Genomic DNA, 20790 nt, shown 5'->3' with positions numbered 1-20790 from the left:
TATATATTATATAATATAGAAAACAGCTTTTATTCATTGCAATATTGAAAGTACAATTATAAAGATGTCATTGTTGACACTTATTTGGTTGATTCAACAACTGGAGAAGCAAACTCCAGAAGCTCCTTGTTGCTCTGAAACTTGAGCATATCATCTTTTGTTAAAGTGATAAGTACATTTAGCCCATCTCCACTTTGTTCATCCATGAAAATGAAGTTGTTCTTATTTGGATGTGTTGCTAGGGTTACTCTTACAGGTTCACCCCATCCGAAATCGATCTTATGTAATCCAGTATTGGTCATGCCTGAGCAAAGATAAACATCATGTGTATCCTTCTCTATTATGTTCATCGCGTTTTTACCTAGTTCAAGTGTATATAAGGGCATCCTATCTTCTTTCATATCCTTCAACTTGTCTCGAAGTTGTTGTTTATCCTTCTGTAGTTTAGCAACAAAGTTTGGAAGTTTTACCTCATCTTCTGTCATTGCTGTTGTGAGAATGATACATGTTGCATTTCCCATTGTGTTCAGTGGAATTGGTGGGCGTAAATTCATAGCATGGCTCATCAGAGTTGGTTTGAACATGCCTGAACTCTCCATTGACATAGTCACCCCACATTTATGAACAAGTGCTGAGGCAACTTCAACGCGAGTTGGATTCTTCACATGTGATTCTTTTGTTACGATGTCCTTGAGTCTTGTCAAATTCGAGGATGAGAAGTTATACATTCTTGAGACATGACGTTGTGATGGACGCGTTGCAGGTAGGGTGCTACTCAAATTAGTTTCAGACGGTAAAGGGAAGAAAGTTGATGCATTGAACTGAGGAGATGGTTTGAACTCCATGTTTCGAGCTGTAGACGCCCAATCGTTTATGAATTTAGAGAGACAATATCCATCAAAAATTGTATGTGATGTACATGCACTCACTGCAACTCCACCACAATCAAAATGGCTTAATTGAACCACTAGTGGACTTCGAGTCAAGCTACTACTACTCCAAGGCAAATCTTGTGGGAAAACTACATCCACAACATCGTTATAAGGGTGGTTGAGAATTTGAGACATTGGACAATCTATACGGACGTTTAAATACTCAGCACCTGTGTCGTTACAATCGACGTAGGTATAATTATTATTGATTTTTCCAGCTAAGGGATAATAAAAGGACAATACTTTTGAAAGGGAATTTTCAAGTACTTGTGATATTTTGTTACTATAATTTTGAGGTATTTTAGGGTAGAAGAAGGCATATGGAGAATGTAGAGGGAAATTTATGTGATCCATGAAAGAGAGTTTGTGACATCTAAGTGAAGATGGAGTTGGGGATAAAAGTTTAATCATTTTTCTAGATATAATTGTTGATGATGCCATTTTAGCTATCAAAAAAATTAATATAAATTAAGCTAAGTAATGTTCCAAAATTTTGAATGTGCAATTCAATTGCATTTTTCACACACACATATATATAGATTGCACTTTGTGGTAGGGGTGTGCATTTAGTTTGCTTTTGAAAAAGTGTAATTTAATTCGAAATAAAATAAATTTGATTTAGTTTAACTTTTTTTTGTAGTTTGACTTTTTCGATGCGGCTATTTAATCATGTCAATAATGAATTACATAATCAAAGTTATATATATTTGCAAGTTGAATATATATATATAGGGAAAATGCACAAGTATTTCTTAACTATGACTAAAAATTCCACAGACACACCTTAACTATTTAAGGTCCTATATATTATTCCATGAATTTATTTTTTTTGTAATTTTATACAGCTTTTGTCTTACGTGGCACACTCCATGACTCCACGCAATTGAGGCGCGTGGGAGATATTTGGATGCCACGTAAGCAAAAAAGGTGCACAAAATTACAAAAATAATAAGTTCAGGGGGGGTAATAGGACCTTAGAATAGTTAACGTATGTCTCTGGAATTTCAGTCATAGTCTTGCGGGGTACTTGTACATTATATATATATGAAAAATGCACAAATACCCCCTCAACTTATGTCCGTAATCCCGGAGACACATTTATACTAAACTAAGGTTCTATTGCCCCCTGAATTTATTTTATAAATAATTTTCTACCCCCTGTCGGCCTACGTGACACTAGCTTGAAAAAAAAATGTCAACACACGCTTGGCCCACAAGATAGTGTCACGTATGCTGAAAATTATAAAATAAGTTCAAGGCGGTAATAGGACCTTAATATAGTATAAATTTGTCTATGAAATTTCGAATATAGGTTAAGGGGTACTTGTGCATTTTTCCTCTCTCTATATAAAATACTGAATCTCTAAAATATACTTTCTAATATAAATCACAAGTAAAATTTAAAACACAGTATCTAAAATTCTTTTCATAATTGTTCAAACATAAAATATAATCTTAAATCATAATGAAAGCCGGAAGGAAATAACTAAAAAGAGACGAAACTAGTTTACTCCAATTTTAATTCTAAACAAATGAAAAATTAATTCAAACTAAAATTCAATTTAATTATTCGATTTAATCTGAATAATGCACAGATATTATTTTTATGTTACTCTATTTTAAAGAAATTTAATCCTCTAGCTCTATTAGTGACAAATTCATTGTGTAGCGATTGAATCCAATTAATATTTTTTTAGTCACCTATTAATTAGTTGTAGTGATAGAATCCAATTAAAAAAATACAGCAAAGTTAGCTTCTAGGGTTGGCAGCATATATAAATTGATATTTGGTATATGTTATTAAATTTGATATAAGAAAAATATATTGAATACCCTATCGAATTATAAAATTATATATACAATTTATGAATATTACTATAATACTATAAACTAGGATTTAAATAAAATTAATTGTTTGGATGTTGGAACTTTAATTATTTTATTTTGAGCAAAATATTGTTTTTTTTTATGTTATTGATTAACAAAGGGAATTATTTGTTTTGATTTAAAAAATTGTGATTTATTTTGATTTTTTTTTTATGTTCGATTATTCATTCATTTCAATAATCAATAAATAACTAAAGTTATATTTGCAAGTTAGAAAAAATAGAAATATATACCAGCCACTAGAAGATGTAATAATATTAAATCTCTTAAATATATTTTATAATATAAATCACAAAAAAGATTTAAAACACAATACCTAGAAATATATCAATAGATGTCAAAACATATAATATAAGATTAAATCATAATGAAATGCAACAACTAAAAAATGACCAAAATGGTTAATTCCAACTTTAATATTACATAACGTAATTATTATTATTATTACTGTTATTGTTATTATTATTATTATATAATTTGACTTTTTCGGTTTATTGATTTTTATTTTTCTATATGTGAACCAATAAAAAAGAAGAAGAGTAAATTCTTAATTGGAAATCAATTCAAATTAAAATTCGGTACAACTTGATTTGATTTTTTGATTTAATCTAAACAGTTCTTATCCTATTTTATGCTATTATGTTCTTAAGAAATTTTAGTCTGGACATTAATATGAACTCTGAACATCGGATGAAAAATTAAAATGAATATTTATTAAGAAATTTAATCCTCTAATTCTAATAGTGACAATAGAGTTGGAGCAATTAAATTCAATAAATAATTTTTGTCACCTATTAGTTGTGGTGATATAATCCAATTTTAAAAAATACAGCTAAATTAATTGACTAGGGTTGGCAGCTGGGTCTAATCTTCATAGATTAGATGTATCTATTTTGTGGTTAAATTCCAAAAATACTTTTTATAAGAATAAATTAGATAGAGAAAAAGATTTGAAATATTTATTGGAAAAACTATGTAAATATACATACTTTACTATCATATTTAGAATAAAGACATAATACATATATTAAACGCTAAATTTGATTTCAAATTTTAAAACACACATTGACGTTGAGTTAGTATAAACACACTTATTGTACGTGGAACACGATTAAATATTAAACTCTCTTCAGGTTATCAAATATTTTTAAATCGTCAATTATATTAGCTCAGATTTTTTTTTATTAGTTTCCTCATTCGAATATTGTATTTGTATAATAGTTAGTTAATTTTATTTTATACATTTTGAGTCTATTTTATAATTAAAGGTGTATTATGTTTATTTGGAAGGTATATCTATATGTTCTATCATAAAAATGATGATTTTTTTTTAGGAAATACCAATAGATTTGAAGGTGATGACATGTGTTATTCGTAATACAAAATTTATATAAAATATCTTAAGATAAACGTGCAATGTACATTACCAGAATTAATAATCTTTAAATAAAATGCAAAAGCAAAGTATATCATCTTTGTTTTTTCAACGACTTGAAAACTCGAAACGACGAACTCCACCGAAACAACAATGAAGGAAAATAAATTTTAAACTATGAACCAAAATTTTCACATTTCTTAGCCATGGGATAAATACAAATTTTGCATAATTATTGTATCGTTTTTTCTAAAAAGAAAATTATTTTATTTTATTCTTTTAGTCTCTTGGATATTTGCAAATTATGTAAAAAAAAAAAAACTACAGATCACGATAAAAAATGATTTAAAATATTTAAATTTTAAAGGACATAGAAAATTCGGTTAACATCAAAATTCTATCATTGTCATATAAACTAAGACAAACAAAGCAACAAATATTATTTGAAAATGACGTAAAAATCACTATAGATCACAATAATTAATTTGAAATATCAGAAAAACAAATGAAAAATTGGTTGATTCTATAAATTTTATTTGTGCCACATGAATTCAGACATAGGGAATAATATATATTATTTAAAAATGGCTTAAGTCATCTACTGCCCCCTAAAGTTGTCCGCATAATTCACTTAGACACCTTAACTATGGCTTGTACTGTAACGACCTGTTTAGTCGTTTTGAGCAACAGACTTCAATTCTGGAAAAACTGGCAGAAGCGACGGACCCCACGACGGACCGTCAAGGGCACGACGGACCGTCGCAGGGTCTCGTTTCAAAACACTTAGAAAATCTGAAATTGGGTACTGAAAATCGACTCTCTGAACTTCGTAACGGAGTGGCAGGACGGACCGTCACAGGCCATTCACCCAAAATCAAGTTTCTGAACTATGCGACGGACAGCAGGACGGACCGTCGCAGGCGCGACGGCCCGTCACAGTTTGCATAATCCCAATTGAAGTCGGATTTCTGGTTAAGTTTTAAAGGGGCGTTTTGGACTATTCCTGCTATAATTATATATTTCGTGGGTTTATATTAATAACTCAAATGCTTGGGGGTTAAAAGAGGTACCCTTAAGTTAATTCGTGGGGTATTATTGCCATCTTTTATTCTTAATTATATACTAATTAGGGTAAAAGAAAGAGGGTTTGAATAAGAAAACAGAAAGAACAAGAAGGGAGAGAGAGAACCGATCGAGAGAAGAGGAAAGCACCAAGCTTTGAGGATTAACTTGCTTGATTTCAATTCTTCGGTGGAGGTAGGTTATGGTTTTCATGCTATTCGTAGTAAACTCTTAATAGCGAATGATATGTGTTAGTAGTATTGTAAAACCTTCTATATGTTTAATTGTATGCTTGCATGAATGATGTGATTATGTAATTGTGAATAAATAAGCATGATGAAGCTATTGAATCCCAAATCTTGAAAAGAAACCCTAATCTACTTTGTTAATGATGATGCCTTGGTATAGAAGAAGGCTTGATGAACGAAAGTGGTGAGATTAGGGGATCGGGTGCCACGTTCCGGTACCAGGATAGAATATGGATCGGGTGTCACGTTCCGACACTAGGATAGAATATGGATCGGAGTGTCACGTTCCGACACCAGGATAGAATATGGATCGGGTGCCACGTTCCGGTACCAGGATAGTATATGAGGATCGGAGTGTCACGTTCCGACACCAGGATAGAATATGGATCGGGTGTCACGTTCCGGTACCAGGATAGAATGAGGATCGGAGTGTCACGTTCCGACACCAGGATAGTATATTGAGGAGCGGAGTGTCACGTACCGACACGAGGGGAATAAAGATAATGAATCTTGAAATATGTTAATATATCCAATCTAATGAACTAAATTCCCAAATGAGTATGATGAGGAGGTGTGAGTCCTCATTGATGTGCTTGGTGTTGTAACCAAGGGTTATGGTAACTGTAAATGCTGCATGCTAAGGATGTTAGTTGATTTTATGATATTGCTTAATACATACTGTTTTCTATTTTGAGTTGGCCGATGATATCTACTCAGTACCCGTGTTTTGTACTGACCCCTGCTTTTATGTTTTCTTTTTGTTTATTTGTGGAGTGTAGCAAACGTGCCATCGTCTTCAACTCAACAGTAATTCAAGCCAGTCTTACTACATCGGAAATTCAGGGTGAGCTAATGCTTCTAGCTAGGACTGGATCTTCTTCTTCAAGTCTTGATGCCTTGAACTTCTGGCATGGACTAGCTTCTTATGTATTTTTAGCTTTTAGAATACTCTTAGTTTAGTCATTTGATCGTAGATGTTCTTGTGATGATGACTTCCAGATTTTGGGAATAATAATAGTTATTGATTTTATTAATGAGTTTAAGTCTTCCGCATTACTTTATGTTGATATTACATTGAAATGTTAAGGTTTAGATTGGTTGGTTCGCTCACATAGGAGGGTAAGTGTGGGTGCCAGTCGCGGCCCGAATTTGGGTCGTGACAAACTTGGTATCAGAGCATTAGGTTCGTTGGTCTTATCACACAAGAACGAGTCTAGTAGAGTCTTAAGGAACGGTAGGGGGACGCCTTTACTTTTCCTTGAGAGGCTATGAGACTTTAGGAAAATTCCATTCTTTCTTTCTTCTTTCGTGCTATTACTTGGGTCCAATTGGTATCTAGGTGATACAAATTGGTATCTGACCATCTTCACTCTATTTCGCAGATGGTTAGAACTAGAGCAACGACTACGCCAACATCAACACCAACACCGGCCAGACAAGAAACAACTGAGCCAGCCACTGGGGCTGTGGCTCGAGGAAGAACAGCGGCAAGGGGCCGTTAGAGGTCGTGGGAGGACGTTCTCTAGGGGAAGAGGACGAGCGCCTAGCCCATCTGATACTAGGGCAGTGACTCCTCCACCGACTGAGGAAGTAATAAGAGAAGGGGAGGATGGGGAAACTGAACAAGTGCAGAATGAGGGATTGCCACCCCAACCTACCCCAGAGATGATCAATCAGGTTCTGGCTTATCTTAGCGGGTTATCTGATCAGGGCCAGACACCCCCAGTGTTTTCTGCACCAGCACCTCAGGCTCCGGAGGTACAACATGCGGCTACTATGGCTCCCCGCATGGATGTTCCATTGGAAATAGGCACGTTTCCACGTCTGGCTACTGGGCCTATAATGACAAATGATCAGCATGAACTTTTCAGTAAGTTCTTGAAATTGAAACCTCCAGTCTTCAAGGGTGCGGAATCTGAGGATGCTTACGATTTTCTGGTTGACTGTCATGAGCTACTACACAAGATGGGTATAGTAGAACGGTTTGGTGTTGAGTTCGTGAGTTATCAGTTTCAAGGGAACGCCAAAATGTGGTAGCGGTCACATATTGAGTGTCAACCAACAGAGGCACCGCCTATGACTTGGGCCTCATTCTCTAGCTTGTTTATGGAGAAGTATATCCCCCGAACTTTGAGGGATAGGAAAAGGGATGAGTTCTTGAGCCTAGAGCAAGGTAGGATGTCGGTCAATGCATATGAGGCTAAGTTTCGTGCATTATCCCGGTATGCCACCCAACTGTGTTTCAGTCCACAAGAGCGAATTCGCCGGTTTGTGAAGGGGTTGAGGTCAGAATTGCGGATTTCGGCCTTACAGATAGCGGCAACGGCAAAATCCTTCCAAGAGGTGGTAGACTTTGTGATAGAAGTGGAAGGAGTGAAGCCAGACGACTTCACCCCGACATCGACATCAAAAAGGTTTCGAAAGGGAGGTGAGTTTAATGGTGCTTACACTAGAGGACAGGGTTCGGGAAGTTACTCAGTCCGACCAATTCAGTCTTCACTACAGACTGTAGTTGGGGGTCCACCTCCGACCGGTCAACACTTCTCTGAGAGACCTATGCATGAACCCAGAGAGTGCTATGGATGTGGGGAGATTGGACATATTAAGAGATATTGTCCAAAACAAAGTTACAGACCTCCAAATGTTAGAGGTAGAGGTGGTCATGGCAGAGGCCGTTATTCTGGAGGACGTGGTGGTCGAGGAAATGGTGGTCACCAAAACGGCCGAGGTGATGGGCAAACTGGAGCCACTACATCACAACAAGGTAGGGGCAATGGACAGACGAACGATAGGGCCCATTGTTACGCTTTCCCTGGGCGGTTTGAAGCAGGGGCATCTGATGCTGTCATCACAGGTAATCTTTTGGTTTGTGATTGCATGGCTTCTGTATTGTTTGATCCTGGATCCACATTTTCTTATGTATCTTCCTCATTTGCTAATGGTCTAACTTTACATTGTGAATTACTTGATATGCCTATTCGTGTTTCTACTCCGGTGGGTGAGTCTGTGGTAGTTGAAAAGGTGTATAGGTCTTGTTTGGTGAACTTTGTGGGGAGAAACACTTATGTAGATTTGGTTATCTTAGAAATGGGTGATTTTGATGTAATTCTGGGTATGACTTGGCTTTCTCCGCAATTTGCGATCTTGGATTGTAATGCTAAAACGGTGACGTTAGCCAAGCCTGGGACAGATCCATTAGTGTGGGAGGGCGACTACACTTCCAATCTGGTGCGTATCATCTCCTTTCTTCGTGCTAAGAAAATGGTTAGTAAAGGGTGTTTAGCTTTCTTGGCACATCTCAAGGATGACACTACCCAAGTGTCTTCGATTGAGTCGGTTTCAGTAGTCCGTGAGTTTCTGGATGTGTTCCCTGCAGATCTTCCTGGTATGCCACCAGATAGGGATATTGACTTCTGTATCGATCTCGAACCGGGCACACGCCCCATTTCTATACCCCCTTATAGAATGTCTTCCGCAGAGTTAAGAGAGTTAAAGGCACAACTTCAAGAATTATTGAACAAAGGCTTTATTAGACCAAGTGCATCTCCTTGGGGTGCTCCGGTTTTGTTTGTAAAGAAGAAGGATGGGAGTTTTCGAATGTGTATAGACTACAGACAACTAAACAAGGTAACCATAAAGAACAAGTATCCTCTTCCCCGCATTGATGACTTGTTCGATCAGTTACAAGGTGCTTGTGTCTTCTCTAAGATTGACTTGAGATCCGGTTATCATCAATTGAAAATATGGGCTACGGATGTGCCAAAGACTGCTTTTCAAACGAGGTATGGGCATTACGAATTTGTAGTGATGTCTTTTGGTCTTACGAATGCCCCTGCTGCGTTCATGAGCTTGATGAACGGGATTTTTAAGCCATATTTGGACCTCTTCGTGATCGTATTTATTGATGATATATTGGTATACTCAAAGAACAAGAAGGAACATGAAGAGCATTTGAGAATGGTATTGGAAATGTTGAGGGAGAAAAAGCTTTATGCCAAGTTCTCTAAGTGTGAGTTTTGGCTAGATACAGTGTCCTTCTTGGGGCACGTGGTTTCTAAAGAAGGAGTGATGGTGGATCCTTCTAAGATTGAGACAGTAAAGAATTGGGTAAGACCTACTAATGTGTCAGAAATAAGGAGCTTTGTTGGGTTAGCTAGCTACTACCGCCGATTTGTCAAGGGATTCTCTTCTATTGCTTCCCAATTGACGAACTTGACTAAGCAGAATGTTCCATTTGTATGGTCGGACGAATGTGAGGAAAGCTTTCAGAAGCTCAAGACTTTGTTGACTACCGCACCTATCCTTACCTTGCCAATAGAGGGTAAGAACTTCATTGTTTATTGTGATGCATCCAATTCTGGTTTGGGTGCAGTACTAATGCAAGAGAAGAGTGTGATTGCTTATGCTTCAAGGCAATTAAAAGTGCATGAACGTAACTATCCAACTCATGATTTGGAATTGGCTGCGGTAGTGTTTGCATTAAAGCAATGGAGACACTATTTATATGGGGTTAAGTGTGAGGTCTACACGGATCATCGTAGCCTTCAGTATGTCTTTACTCAGAAAGATTTGAACTTGAGGCAGAGGAGATGGATGGAACTACTGAAGGACTACGACATCACTATTTTGTATCATCCGGGGAAGGCGAATGTTGTAGCGGATGCTTTAAGTAGAAAGGCGGGAAGCATGAGAAGTCTAGCTCACTTGCAAGCGTCTAGACGCCCACTGGCTAGAGAGGTTCAGACTCTAGCTAATGACTTGATGAGATTAGAAGTAAATGAGAAGGGAGGATTGTTGGCTTCTGTGGAGGCAAGATCTTCCTTTCTTGACAAGATTAAGGGAAGACAGTCTGATGATGAGAAACTGCGCAGAATTCAAGATAAGGTATTGCGAGGAGAGGCTAAAGAAGCACAAATTGATGAGGAAGGTGTTTTGAAGATCAAGGGAAGGGTATGCGTACCCCGCGCCTATGATTTGATCAACACTATTCTGACAGAGGCTCATAGTTCAAGGTATTCTATACACCCGGGTGCAACCAAGATGTATCGTGACCTAAAGCAATACTTTTGGTGGAGTAGAATGAAGCGTGATATCGTTGACTTTATTGCCAAGTGTCCAAACTGTCAACAAGTAAAGTATGAACACCAAAGGCCCGGAGGAACACTTCAGAGAATGCCCATTCCGGAATGGAAATGGGAGAGAATTGCAATGGACTTTGTGGTTGGTCTTCCAAGGACAATGGGTAAGTATGACTCCATTTGGGTGATTGTTGATAGGTTAACTAAATCTGCTCATTTTATTCCGGTTAAGGTGACTTACAATGCCGAAAAGTTAGCCAAGATCTATATCTCAGAAATCGTTCGATTGCATGGGGTTCCACTATCCATCATATCAGATAGAGGTACGCAGTTTACTTCTAAGTTTTGGAAAACATTGCATGCGGAATTGGGTACTAGGTTGGACCTTAGTACTGCGTTCCATCCTCAGACCGATGGTCAGTCTGAGCGAACGATTCAAGTGTTGGAGGATATGCTTCGTGCATGTGTGATAGAGTTTGGTGGTCATTGGGATAACTTCCTACCCTTAGCGGAGTTTTCATACAATAATAGCTATCACTCAAGCATTGATATGGCTCCATTTGAAGCATTGTATGGTAGGAGATGTAGGTCTCCCATTGGTTGGTTTGATGCGTTCGAGGTTAGACCTTGGGGCACTGATCTCTTGAGGGATTCGATGGAAAAAGTGAAGTCTATTCAAGAAAAGCTTCTAGCGGCGCAAAGTAGACAAAAAGAATATGCAGATCGAAAGGTTAGAGACTTAGAGTTCATGGAGGGTGAACAAGTCTTGTTGAAAGTTTCACCAATGAAAGGGGTGATGCGGTTTGGAAAAAGGGGTAAACTAAGTCCAAGGTACATTGGACCATTTGAAGTACTTAAGCGAGTAGGGGAGGTGGCTTATGAGTTAGCCTTGCCTCCAGGGCTGTCCGGAGTACATCCGGTATTCCATGTGTCGATGTTGAAAAGATACCATGGGGATGGAAACTACATTATCCGTTGGGATTCAGTTTTGCTTGATGAGAACTTGTCTTATGAGGAGGAGCCTGTTGCTATTCTAGATAGAGAAGTTCGCAAGTTGAGGTCAAGAGAGATTGCATCCATCAAGGTGCAATGGAAGAATCGACCAGTTGAAGAAGCCACTTGGGAGAAGGAGGCAGATATGCAAGAAAGATACCCACATCTGTTTACAGATTCAGGTACTCCTTTTCTCCCTTGTTTTCCTTCTTGTGATCGTTCGGGGACGAACGATGGGTAAATTGGTATCTATTGTAACGACCTGTTTAGTCGTTTTGAGCAACAGACTTCAATTCTAGAAAAACTGGCAGAAGCGACGGACTCCACGACGGACCGTCAAGGGCACGACGGACCGTCGCAGGGTCTCATTTCAAAACACTTAGAAAATCTGAAATTGGGTACTGAAAATCGACTCTCTGAAATTCGTAACGGAGTGGCAGGACGGACCGTCACAGGTGTGACGGACCGTCACAGGCCATTCACCCAAAATCAAGTTTCTGAACTATGCGACGGACAGCAGGACGGACCGTCGCAGGCGCGACGGCCCGTCACAGTTTGCATAATCCCAGTTGGAGTCGGATTTCTAGTTAAGTTTTAAAGGGGCGTTTTGGACTATTCCTGCTATAATTATATATTTCGTGGGTTTATATTAATAACTCAAATGCTTGGGGGTTAAAAGAGGTACCCTTAAGTTAATTCGTGGGGTATTATTGCCATCTTTTATTCTTAATTATATACTAATTAGGGTAAAAGAAAGAGGGTTTGAATAAGAAAACAGAAAGAACAAGAAGGGAGAGAGAGAACCGATCGAGAGAAGAGGAAAGCACCAAGCTTTGAGGATTAACTTGCTTGATTTCAATTCTTCGGTGGAGGTAGGTTATGGTTTTCATGCTATTCGTAGTAAACTCTTAATAGCGAATGATATGTGTTAGTAGTATTGTAAAACCTTCTATATGTTTAATTGTATGCTTGCATGAATGATGTGATTATGTAATTGTGAATAAATAAGCATGATGAAGCTATTGAATCCCAAATCTTGAAAAGAAACCCTAATCTACTTTGTTAATGATGATGCCTTGGTATAGAAGAAGGCTTGATGAACGAAAGTGGTGAGATTAGGGGATCGGGTGTCACGTTCCGGTACCAGGATAGAATATGGATCGGGTGTCACGTTCCGACACCAGGATAGAATATGGATCGGAGTGTCACGTTCCGACACCAGGATAGAATATGGATCGGGTGCCACGTTCCGGTACCAGGGTAGTATATGAGGATCGGAGTGTCACGTTCCGACACCAGGATAGAATATGGATCGGGTGCCACGTTCCGGTACCAGGATAGAATGAGGATCGGAGTGTCACGTTCCGACACCAGGATAGTATATTGAGGAGCGGAGTGTCACGTACCGACACGAGGGGAATAAAGATAATGAATCTTGAAATATGTTAATATATCCAATCTAATGAACTAAATTCCCAAATGAGTATGATGAGGAGGTGTGAGTCCTCATTGATGTGCTTGGTGTTGTAACCAAGGGTTATGGTAACTGTAAATGCTGCATGCTAAGGATATTAGTTGATTTTATGATATTGCTTAATACATACTGTTTTCTATTTTGAGTTGGCCGATGATATCTACTCAGTACCCGTGTTTTGTACTGACCCCTGCTTTCATGTTTTCTTCTTGTTTATTTGTGGAATGTAGCAAACGTGCCATCGTCTTCAACTCAACAGTAATTCAAGTCAGTCTTACTACATCGGAAATTCAGGGTGAGCTAATGCTTCTAGCTTGGACTGGATCTTCTTCTTCAAGTCTTGATGCCTTGAACTTCCGGCATGGACTAGCTTCTTATGTATTTTTAGCTTTTAGAATACTCTTAGTTTAGTCATTTGATCGTAGATGTTCTTGTGATGATGACTTCCAGATTTTGGGAATAATAATAGTTATTGATTTTATTAATGAGTTTAAGTCTTCCGCATTACTTTATGTTGATATTACATTGAAATGTTAAGGTTTAGATTGGTTGGTTCGCTCACATAGGAGGGTAAGTGTGGGTGTCAGTCGCGGCCCGGATTTGGGTCGTGACATGTACCTATTGAACACTCTAATATTAATGGATATGTACTTATTGAACACAAAATGATGATAAAGCTTTTAAAATATTGTGTGTGTAATTCACGCACATTGTCCTAAAAAATAACCAATAATACTCCAACACGTGTCACATGGATCCAATTTATTGAATTTTCATTTTTGTTAATTCCAATCTTTAATTTTTTTAAAAAAAAATGATTAAAAAAGAAAAGAAAAAGTCATTCCTCCCCCACAGGAGCTACCCATCTTTCTTCTTCATCTCTTAATGTCCATGGACACCTTCTGCGACAATGAAAAAAAAAGGAAAGAAACAAATCACTCCCCAGCCATTTAGTTATATGTGCTTTCTTCTTCTTCTTCATTAGTTGTTACCCATTATTATAAATTAATGGAGTGAATATTGTAATTTTTGTGAAAAATAAATTAACTTTGATAAATTATTTTAAAATTAATTACCAAGAGAAATCGTGAGGATTTTAAAGAATTATATCAAATTTTCTGATATTATGTTACAACTTAATGTGTTGATGTTTGTTGATCGAAGTCGGAAATAGAAATGAACGTGAGTTGCCTTTAAAACTCTGATGTCCGATTATTTTTTTCATTCTTGCAAGTTCGATTTAACACTTAGAAGATTCAATTTTTCTTTTTATGAAGAGCAAAAAAAAAAATCAACACAAAGTTTACAACAATGAAAATGGGTAAAGAAGAAGACAATTGTTGATATAGCTTACAGGGAAGGGAGTGGGGGATTTGTTTTCTTTTTGGATATTATAATGCAAAATACCTTTTTTTAGTTATTTTTATTAATGCAATGCCAAGTGTCATTATAAGAAAAAAAAGGTAGAAGATTATTATTAATAAAAAATAAAAAATAAAAATTTAGACTTGTTCACGCGCTTCCATGCAGTGAGATGCACTTATTTTGTCATATCAGCATTTTATGCTTAATAGACCGTGTTTTGAATAATTTAAGTGTTCAATAGGTACAAGTCATAGTTGAGGTGTCTAAGTGAATTATGCGGACAACTTTAGGGGGCCGTAGATGACTTAAGCCTTTAAAAATTATATAAAAAGTACTATATAATGTCACATCAATTGCGAATGAGAGTAACATATATTGAACCTGTGCTGGTACAGGTTCACATATCTAGTATTTATTACAAATGCTTATGCACTTCAATTTTCTCATAAGAACATTGCAAGTTACCTTCTTGTCCGCAAATACATGCAAAAAGGGAAGTCTGGCACACAAAACATCCTACTTTAGCAGAGCTCGGAAAAGGGTCGCACCTTATAACAGATGTGATGTGGATAGCTTACCCTGGTTCAAGCATTATTGATTGCTTCCATGTGACGTATAGGTCACACGGAGACAACTTTACTTTACTGTTGCTCCAAGTCTCCCGTTCAACTAGTGCAAAGTTTCCTCAAGATGGTTTCACAATAACTAGCATTGTGCATTAACAAATGTCCAGCATTAGGAACCTCATGATATTGAATCCATGGGAGCTTCTCTGCTAGATAACGATTGAGTTCACGCGGAATAATTCTGTCATCGTGTCCTTGCCAAAGATGGACCGAACCTTCGTTATCTGGAAAAGGATTTGTGATATCCGTCGGAAAGAAGTCCCAGTTTCCGAAACCAACTATCAGGTCTCGATACAAACATTCAAACTCGCCTTGCTGTCGAACCTTCTCCTGGACAAAGACATTGTTCCAGAATTATGACAATCATAATGGTAAGAAAATACTGAATGAATCTATCTTGTTCTAATTTGATATAATAAGAGAAAAATCACGCTCGGTAGCATTTGAACCTACGACATTGGATTTTGGAGACCGACGTACTACCATAGGAGGTTTTTGAAAAGAAAGGGTAAATAATCATTTTATTGTTCTATCACGAGGGTGCTAGTTGGGAGTATGTTCTACACGGAAAATCAAAAGGCAAGCACAAAAACGAGTAATGACCCCCGATAGAGACTGGTACGATGAAATTCAACATTTTGTTAGTTCGGTTTTGATTGTGTCATAGCTCTATAATACAGATGTTATTTATCGTTGGATGAACTGCAGATATTGATCCCAAGAAGAAGACGGCAGGTACAGTAAGTCTGTGAACAGTCAACTATCGTACTGTAAAAATTGTGAAAAAAGAAAATGAGAATCATTTACCTGACCAGGACTCGGGGCAGAGGATAACTGCTTCAGCATTTCGAGATCTGGCGGACAAAATATTGCCATGTTCCCTTCCAGCATACTTAAAGCATGGAACCACTTTTGGTTCATCCACCAATGAACCAGCCATGGGGCATAATGCGCAATTCTGAATGTCCGTTGATCTTGTGGAAGCATCTTCCGGAGGGCTTGTTTTGATAGTTTAGCAGGATAACATGGCCACCAGTAATTTACAAACGGAACAACAAGGGCAACTCCGGCCAGCCTGCGTTGGACATTCAATTCGTTAAATAAAAGAATTGAAAATGTAACGATTTCAGGTATCATATTTAAAAACAATAAAAAACATGGTTAAGTTCATTTCCGAAAAAGATGAAAATGTACCTATTCGGTATGTACTTAAGACAACTCCATGCAGAATACGCTCCCATGGACAAGCCAACCACATAGAACTTGGGTCCTAGTTGTAACTTATCAGCTAGCTCCTCAACGTCAAATGCTTCACTCTTTACTGAGCGCTTTGGATGTGGATCACTCTCTCCATATCCAGCACGATCATATTGTAGAACATATATTTCAAGCTCTTGAATTAAGTCCTGGAAACAAAAAACAGAATCAGCAAAATGAAAATACGGAATTCAAGTACCAAAGGTTTATGAAAGACAATCTCCTCCTCTTTTTTGTCCTTCTACGACAATCTCCCCTTCGAAGGATAGAAGAAAATTACTCCCTATGTCTCAACTTGAGTGTCTTAGGTCTGTTGTAGTTCTAAACATGAAAGTGCAAAAGTTTCAAACATCAACGATCGAGCGGTCTTTAACATTGAAACTCAGAAAATTTTATCTGATTTTCAACCGTATTGCAGGTACAAACAAACTTGGTCATAACATACATAGTAGCTATAAAATGAACACAATAAATATAGAGTTATAAAAGTTTTCATACTTGGGATATCGGCAACATAAGGTCTTTGGAACTGTCAAAGCCATGAATAATAATTATCTTGTGCTTTGCCTTCTCCTTGGCAACGCCGCCCTCTTTGTAGGCTACACATCTCCCATCGTTGAGCTTGACCCTTCGCGAAGTCACCGGAGGACCATCTGGTGAGCCACAAACTTTTGGAGAGGGAGGCTTAAGTAATGCCAAATAAGCCCATCCGAGAAATCCAACTGTTGTTGCTACTGCTATTCGTGCAATCATAGCTGAAAAGACAAGGAATAAATTAGACAATAGTTGAATACGGTGGCAAAACTTATGTTTATACAACGTAAATGATATATGTCATATAAGTATGAAGTCATAAACTTTAATCTATTGCCTCTAGACAGACGGTACGTGTTTTTTGAACACAAATCAAACATTATTTGGCAGTAGAACTCAAATTTCTAATTAGATTTTTGGAAGGCATTTTTTCATTAAATGGTACACAGCAAGAACAGATATGAGAATAGTAGGTAGCTAAGGCACAAGTGGATCTTGCCACTATAAGGCATAAAATAGCTAAACTGAAAATATGGTGACAGATCATTGTGTTCCGCATCTTAAGATTCTGCCATAGTAACAAATACTAATTTATTTCCACTGGGGCTTTTGATCTAGAGGTAAGAGTACAGCACACCATGTGTGAGCTAGGTGCACGTCACGAGTTTGAACGACAGAAGAATGTTAATTCGGTCGAGAATGGTAGAGGCCCTCAGGGATTCCTCCGATATCGAAAGAAAAAGTCAATACTAACTGATCAACTAATGAAATCTGCAATGAGATTGTGGTACAGAGTTTCTCATGTTAAAAAACAATCCTGACTGTCCTACGTTTCGCTGTGATATAAAAACTTCCAAATTTCAGGAAGCCACAAAATGGCTTTCCTTTATATTACAGAAATCCACAGTAATTAGCTGGTAAACGTTCGCCATACCTGAGTTGTGGAAAATCATCTTCATTGAGATAACGGTAACTAGCAAGGAATTGAGAATTCTCGTTTACCATTACCTAAATTATTGTGTCTTTTTCAAAGTAAGATAAGATTACAGAAAAAGGATACTCTTGTTGTTCCTCAAATGACAGCAAAAACGGAGATGTCGAGGTACTAGCACAGTTGTCTACTATTTGACATGAACAACAACATACCTAGTGTAATCCCACAAGTGGGGTTTGGGGAGGGTAGTGTGTACACAGACCTTACCTCTACATGTTTGAATTATACACCCTATAATACCGAATAGGGTGAATAACTGTTGAAATGTAAGATATCGAAGTAATAACGGTAAATCATTAAATTCCCTTTATGAGATTAGATAACTAACTTCCAATAGTTAGTTAGTACGATGAGCTAATTCTTATCAGCAAGTCAGAAGTCAAATTCTTTTTATGGATCCTCTGTCAAATTCTTTATTTCAATATGTTCTAGTAGGTAAGATCCCTGTATGTGTCTACTGTCTAGTGCCTTAGATACGTCCTTTCCACGCTTAACTCTGACCCTGCAACCGAATTTACAAAGGCGCAGTTGAAGGATCCAATGCTAAATGGAATGGACCAATCCCAAACATAGTTATCACAATAAAGATCTACATCTAATGGTTCCAAGACTGCTATTGATATATGATTTTAGTGACCGAGAAATCTATCTAGAGTCGACCCTTTGGGCCAACCACAGCCTTTGAAACTCGGGAATGATGGCCCACCATTCTACCGTTCTCCACTTAAAATTCTGGATAGTTTGCTTGGCGTAGGTTCGAATTTGTGTCCTAAGACACAAGTCCTTCAACCTTTGCTACTACTGAGTTTATTATTACAAATAGAATCTTGAAACAAATGCAAAAGGAGAGTGTACTATTACCTTTGTTGAGCAGCAAATCGACGAACTTGACTGGATTCCACCTGTTCTCCTATAATCGAAACAGCAAGGAAGGAAGGGGATGAAAATCACAATTCTAGCCAGAAAATCCTTTTCCCTCTTTTGGATGTAAAATCATATGAAATAATAAACGGGCCAGGTTAAAATCATGCGAAATAGGATAAAATTAAGACACACCTAAATTATACATTTCCGCGAGTTTCATACCTCAACCATCCATTATTCCATTTACGTACCTAAACTATCACCACACACCTCGATGCTTATCTGGCCTACACGTGCCATATGTTCCTCACGTAGTCCTTGGCTTTTCAATTATTGGGTTAATGGCTAAGAGAACACCTAAACTATCACATTTCAGCGATTTTCATACCTCACTTATCCATTGTTCCGTTTACCTACCTAAACTATCACTCCCTTTGTGTTAAGACACACCTCGATATTAACTTAACCTACACACACATATTGTAGATCGTGATTAAAATATTTGGCCAACTCAATATCAAGGTATGTTTTAATACAAAGGGATTGATAGTTCAAGTAGGTAAACGAAACAAAAAAAAGTTAAGATATGAAACTCGCGAAAAAAGTGATAGCTTAGGCTAACTCTAGAATTAACATTCTAAGCGGATTGTTCATCATATGTTCATTTAGTGAAAAGCACCACATCAAATTAGCAACTACAGTACCACAGAACAGAACTATATGTAATCAATACAGTACGAAAAAATAGTTGTGGTATAAAACTAGCGAAAAAGTGATAGCTTAGGCGTGTCTTTGATCATTTAACTCTAAAATTAACATTCAAGATAAAAACATTTATAATTGGAAAAAGGCTCAAATATGTCATCGAACTATGAGAAAAGGCTCAATTATGTAATCCGTTAAAAATTTAACTCATCTACACCATTTTCGTTCGAGAAAAGGCTCATTCAAACCATTACACACCAAACTTTACCAGATGACATAGATGAGTCTTTTCTCAAAGTTCGATCTACATATTTAAGCCTTATCCCTTTTATAAGCAAATGGCTCTATCATATGCTCAGTTCAAACAACTACAACACTACAGAACAGAACAACATGTAAAACTAAATACAGTAGAAGAATCAGCTTAAAAGATGTATTAAACACAACAACACTAGCTAAATATTGAAATCACCAAACAAATCTCAAACCCCAAATCTCAAAAAATTCAAGAAAACAGGACAAAAGGCAATATTAGTTTTAAAAAAAAATCAAATACCCACTTGAAGAACAGATGTTGTTCTTGGATTTTCTGGTGTGAGGTCTAGCAGTTGCAACAGTAATCTTTTTACCACTTTGATTCATAGCAATAGTTGAGAATTGTGTATTTTGTAGAACATATGTTGAAGAAACGTGTATGAGAATATGTCTAATTAGGATAACATTATTGTCTACCTGTTTGTATTTTTGGTATCTACGATAGGACCCATGTTTAATCTGAATTTATATCGCGTAAGCTTTGTTAAGATATGTAAGGACGTATATTAATTTAAATTTGTGTCGTGAATCATTTCTTAAGCTAGAAAATGACATTTAACAAAATTATTTCACATGTTTGGACGTATGTTAATTTAAATTCATGTTGCGCAATATTTACTAAGGTAGAAAATGACATCTATCTAAATTGTTTCATATTCGACGCATTTAGTTAAGCATGAATTTATCTTATTTATTCTGTTGCAACCCTTTATGAGTTATTTCTTTAATTTTATTTCTTATTTCAATAAGGGATGATTTTTTTCAGCGAGATGTTGAACTTTACTGTTGACGGTAGTGATAAAGTTGGAATTTTTTTTCATTAAGGAATTTAAAAATAAGGAAAAGGGTCTGATATACCCTTAACTTTGTTATTTAGAGCTGACTTGTTATGAAAGTGACTCATATATCCTTACTTGTAAAAAAATGGCTCACATATACCCTTTTCCTCTAACGGGAAATGAAAAAATAATAATTTTCAATCTAAATTTTTTTTTCTAAAAAATATAATTCCATATTAGTAAATTTAATCCTCGTCAAACATATTTTTTTTGACTTTTTTTGTTTCAATGACTAATTTATA

General features: G+C 36.9%; 2 protein-coding genes and 1 non-coding gene across 6 annotated transcripts; all 3 read right to left on the bottom strand.

Moving 5' to 3' along the window:
* Positions 1–11: 11 nt before the first annotated feature.
* ASAT3 (acylsugar acyltransferase 3) lies at positions 12–1435 on the bottom strand. The gene has a single exon (NM_001375924.1). The coding sequence runs from the start codon at positions 1371–1373 to the stop codon at positions 81–83; it is 1293 nt and encodes a 430-aa protein (NP_001362853.1). The 5' UTR covers positions 1374–1435; the 3' UTR covers positions 12–80.
* Positions 1436–14715: 13280 nt separating this feature from the next.
* LOC101256939 (uncharacterized) lies at positions 14716–20195 on the bottom strand. 4 transcript variants are annotated; one of them, XM_069291754.1, is made up of 6 exons: positions 19955–20195; positions 18687–18735; positions 16796–17052; positions 16235–16446; positions 15848–16115; positions 14716–15364 (listed from the first exon to the last, which is right to left on the bottom strand). In XM_069291754.1, exons 3-6 carry the CDS (start codon positions 17048–17050, stop codon positions 15080–15082), a joined length of 1020 nt encoding a protein of 339 aa, XP_069147855.1. In that variant the 5' UTR covers positions 17051–17052; positions 18687–18735; positions 19955–20195; the 3' UTR covers positions 14716–15079. The 4 variants fall into 4 exon arrangements, with proteins under 4 accessions (XP_069147855.1, XP_004251049.1, XP_010313349.1 ...); XM_004251001.5 differs by having other exon boundaries at positions 14716–15370; positions 19955–20185; XM_010315047.4 differs by having other exon boundaries at positions 14716–15370; positions 18687–18803; positions 19955–20147.
* On the bottom strand, positions 19524–19728 carry MIR9478 (microRNA MIR9478). The gene has a single exon (NR_130099.1). It is a non-coding gene; the product is annotated as a microRNA MIR9478 (primary transcript).
* Positions 20196–20790: the final 595 nt, after the last annotated feature.

This window comes from Solanum lycopersicum, chromosome 11 (assembly GCF_036512215.1).
Source record: "Solanum lycopersicum chromosome 11, SLM_r2.1".
Classification (NCBI taxonomy): Eukaryota; Viridiplantae; Streptophyta; class Magnoliopsida; order Solanales; family Solanaceae; genus Solanum; species Solanum lycopersicum.
Note: the sequence above shows the minus strand (reverse complement) of the source record. Positions and strands in the feature narration are given on the sequence as shown.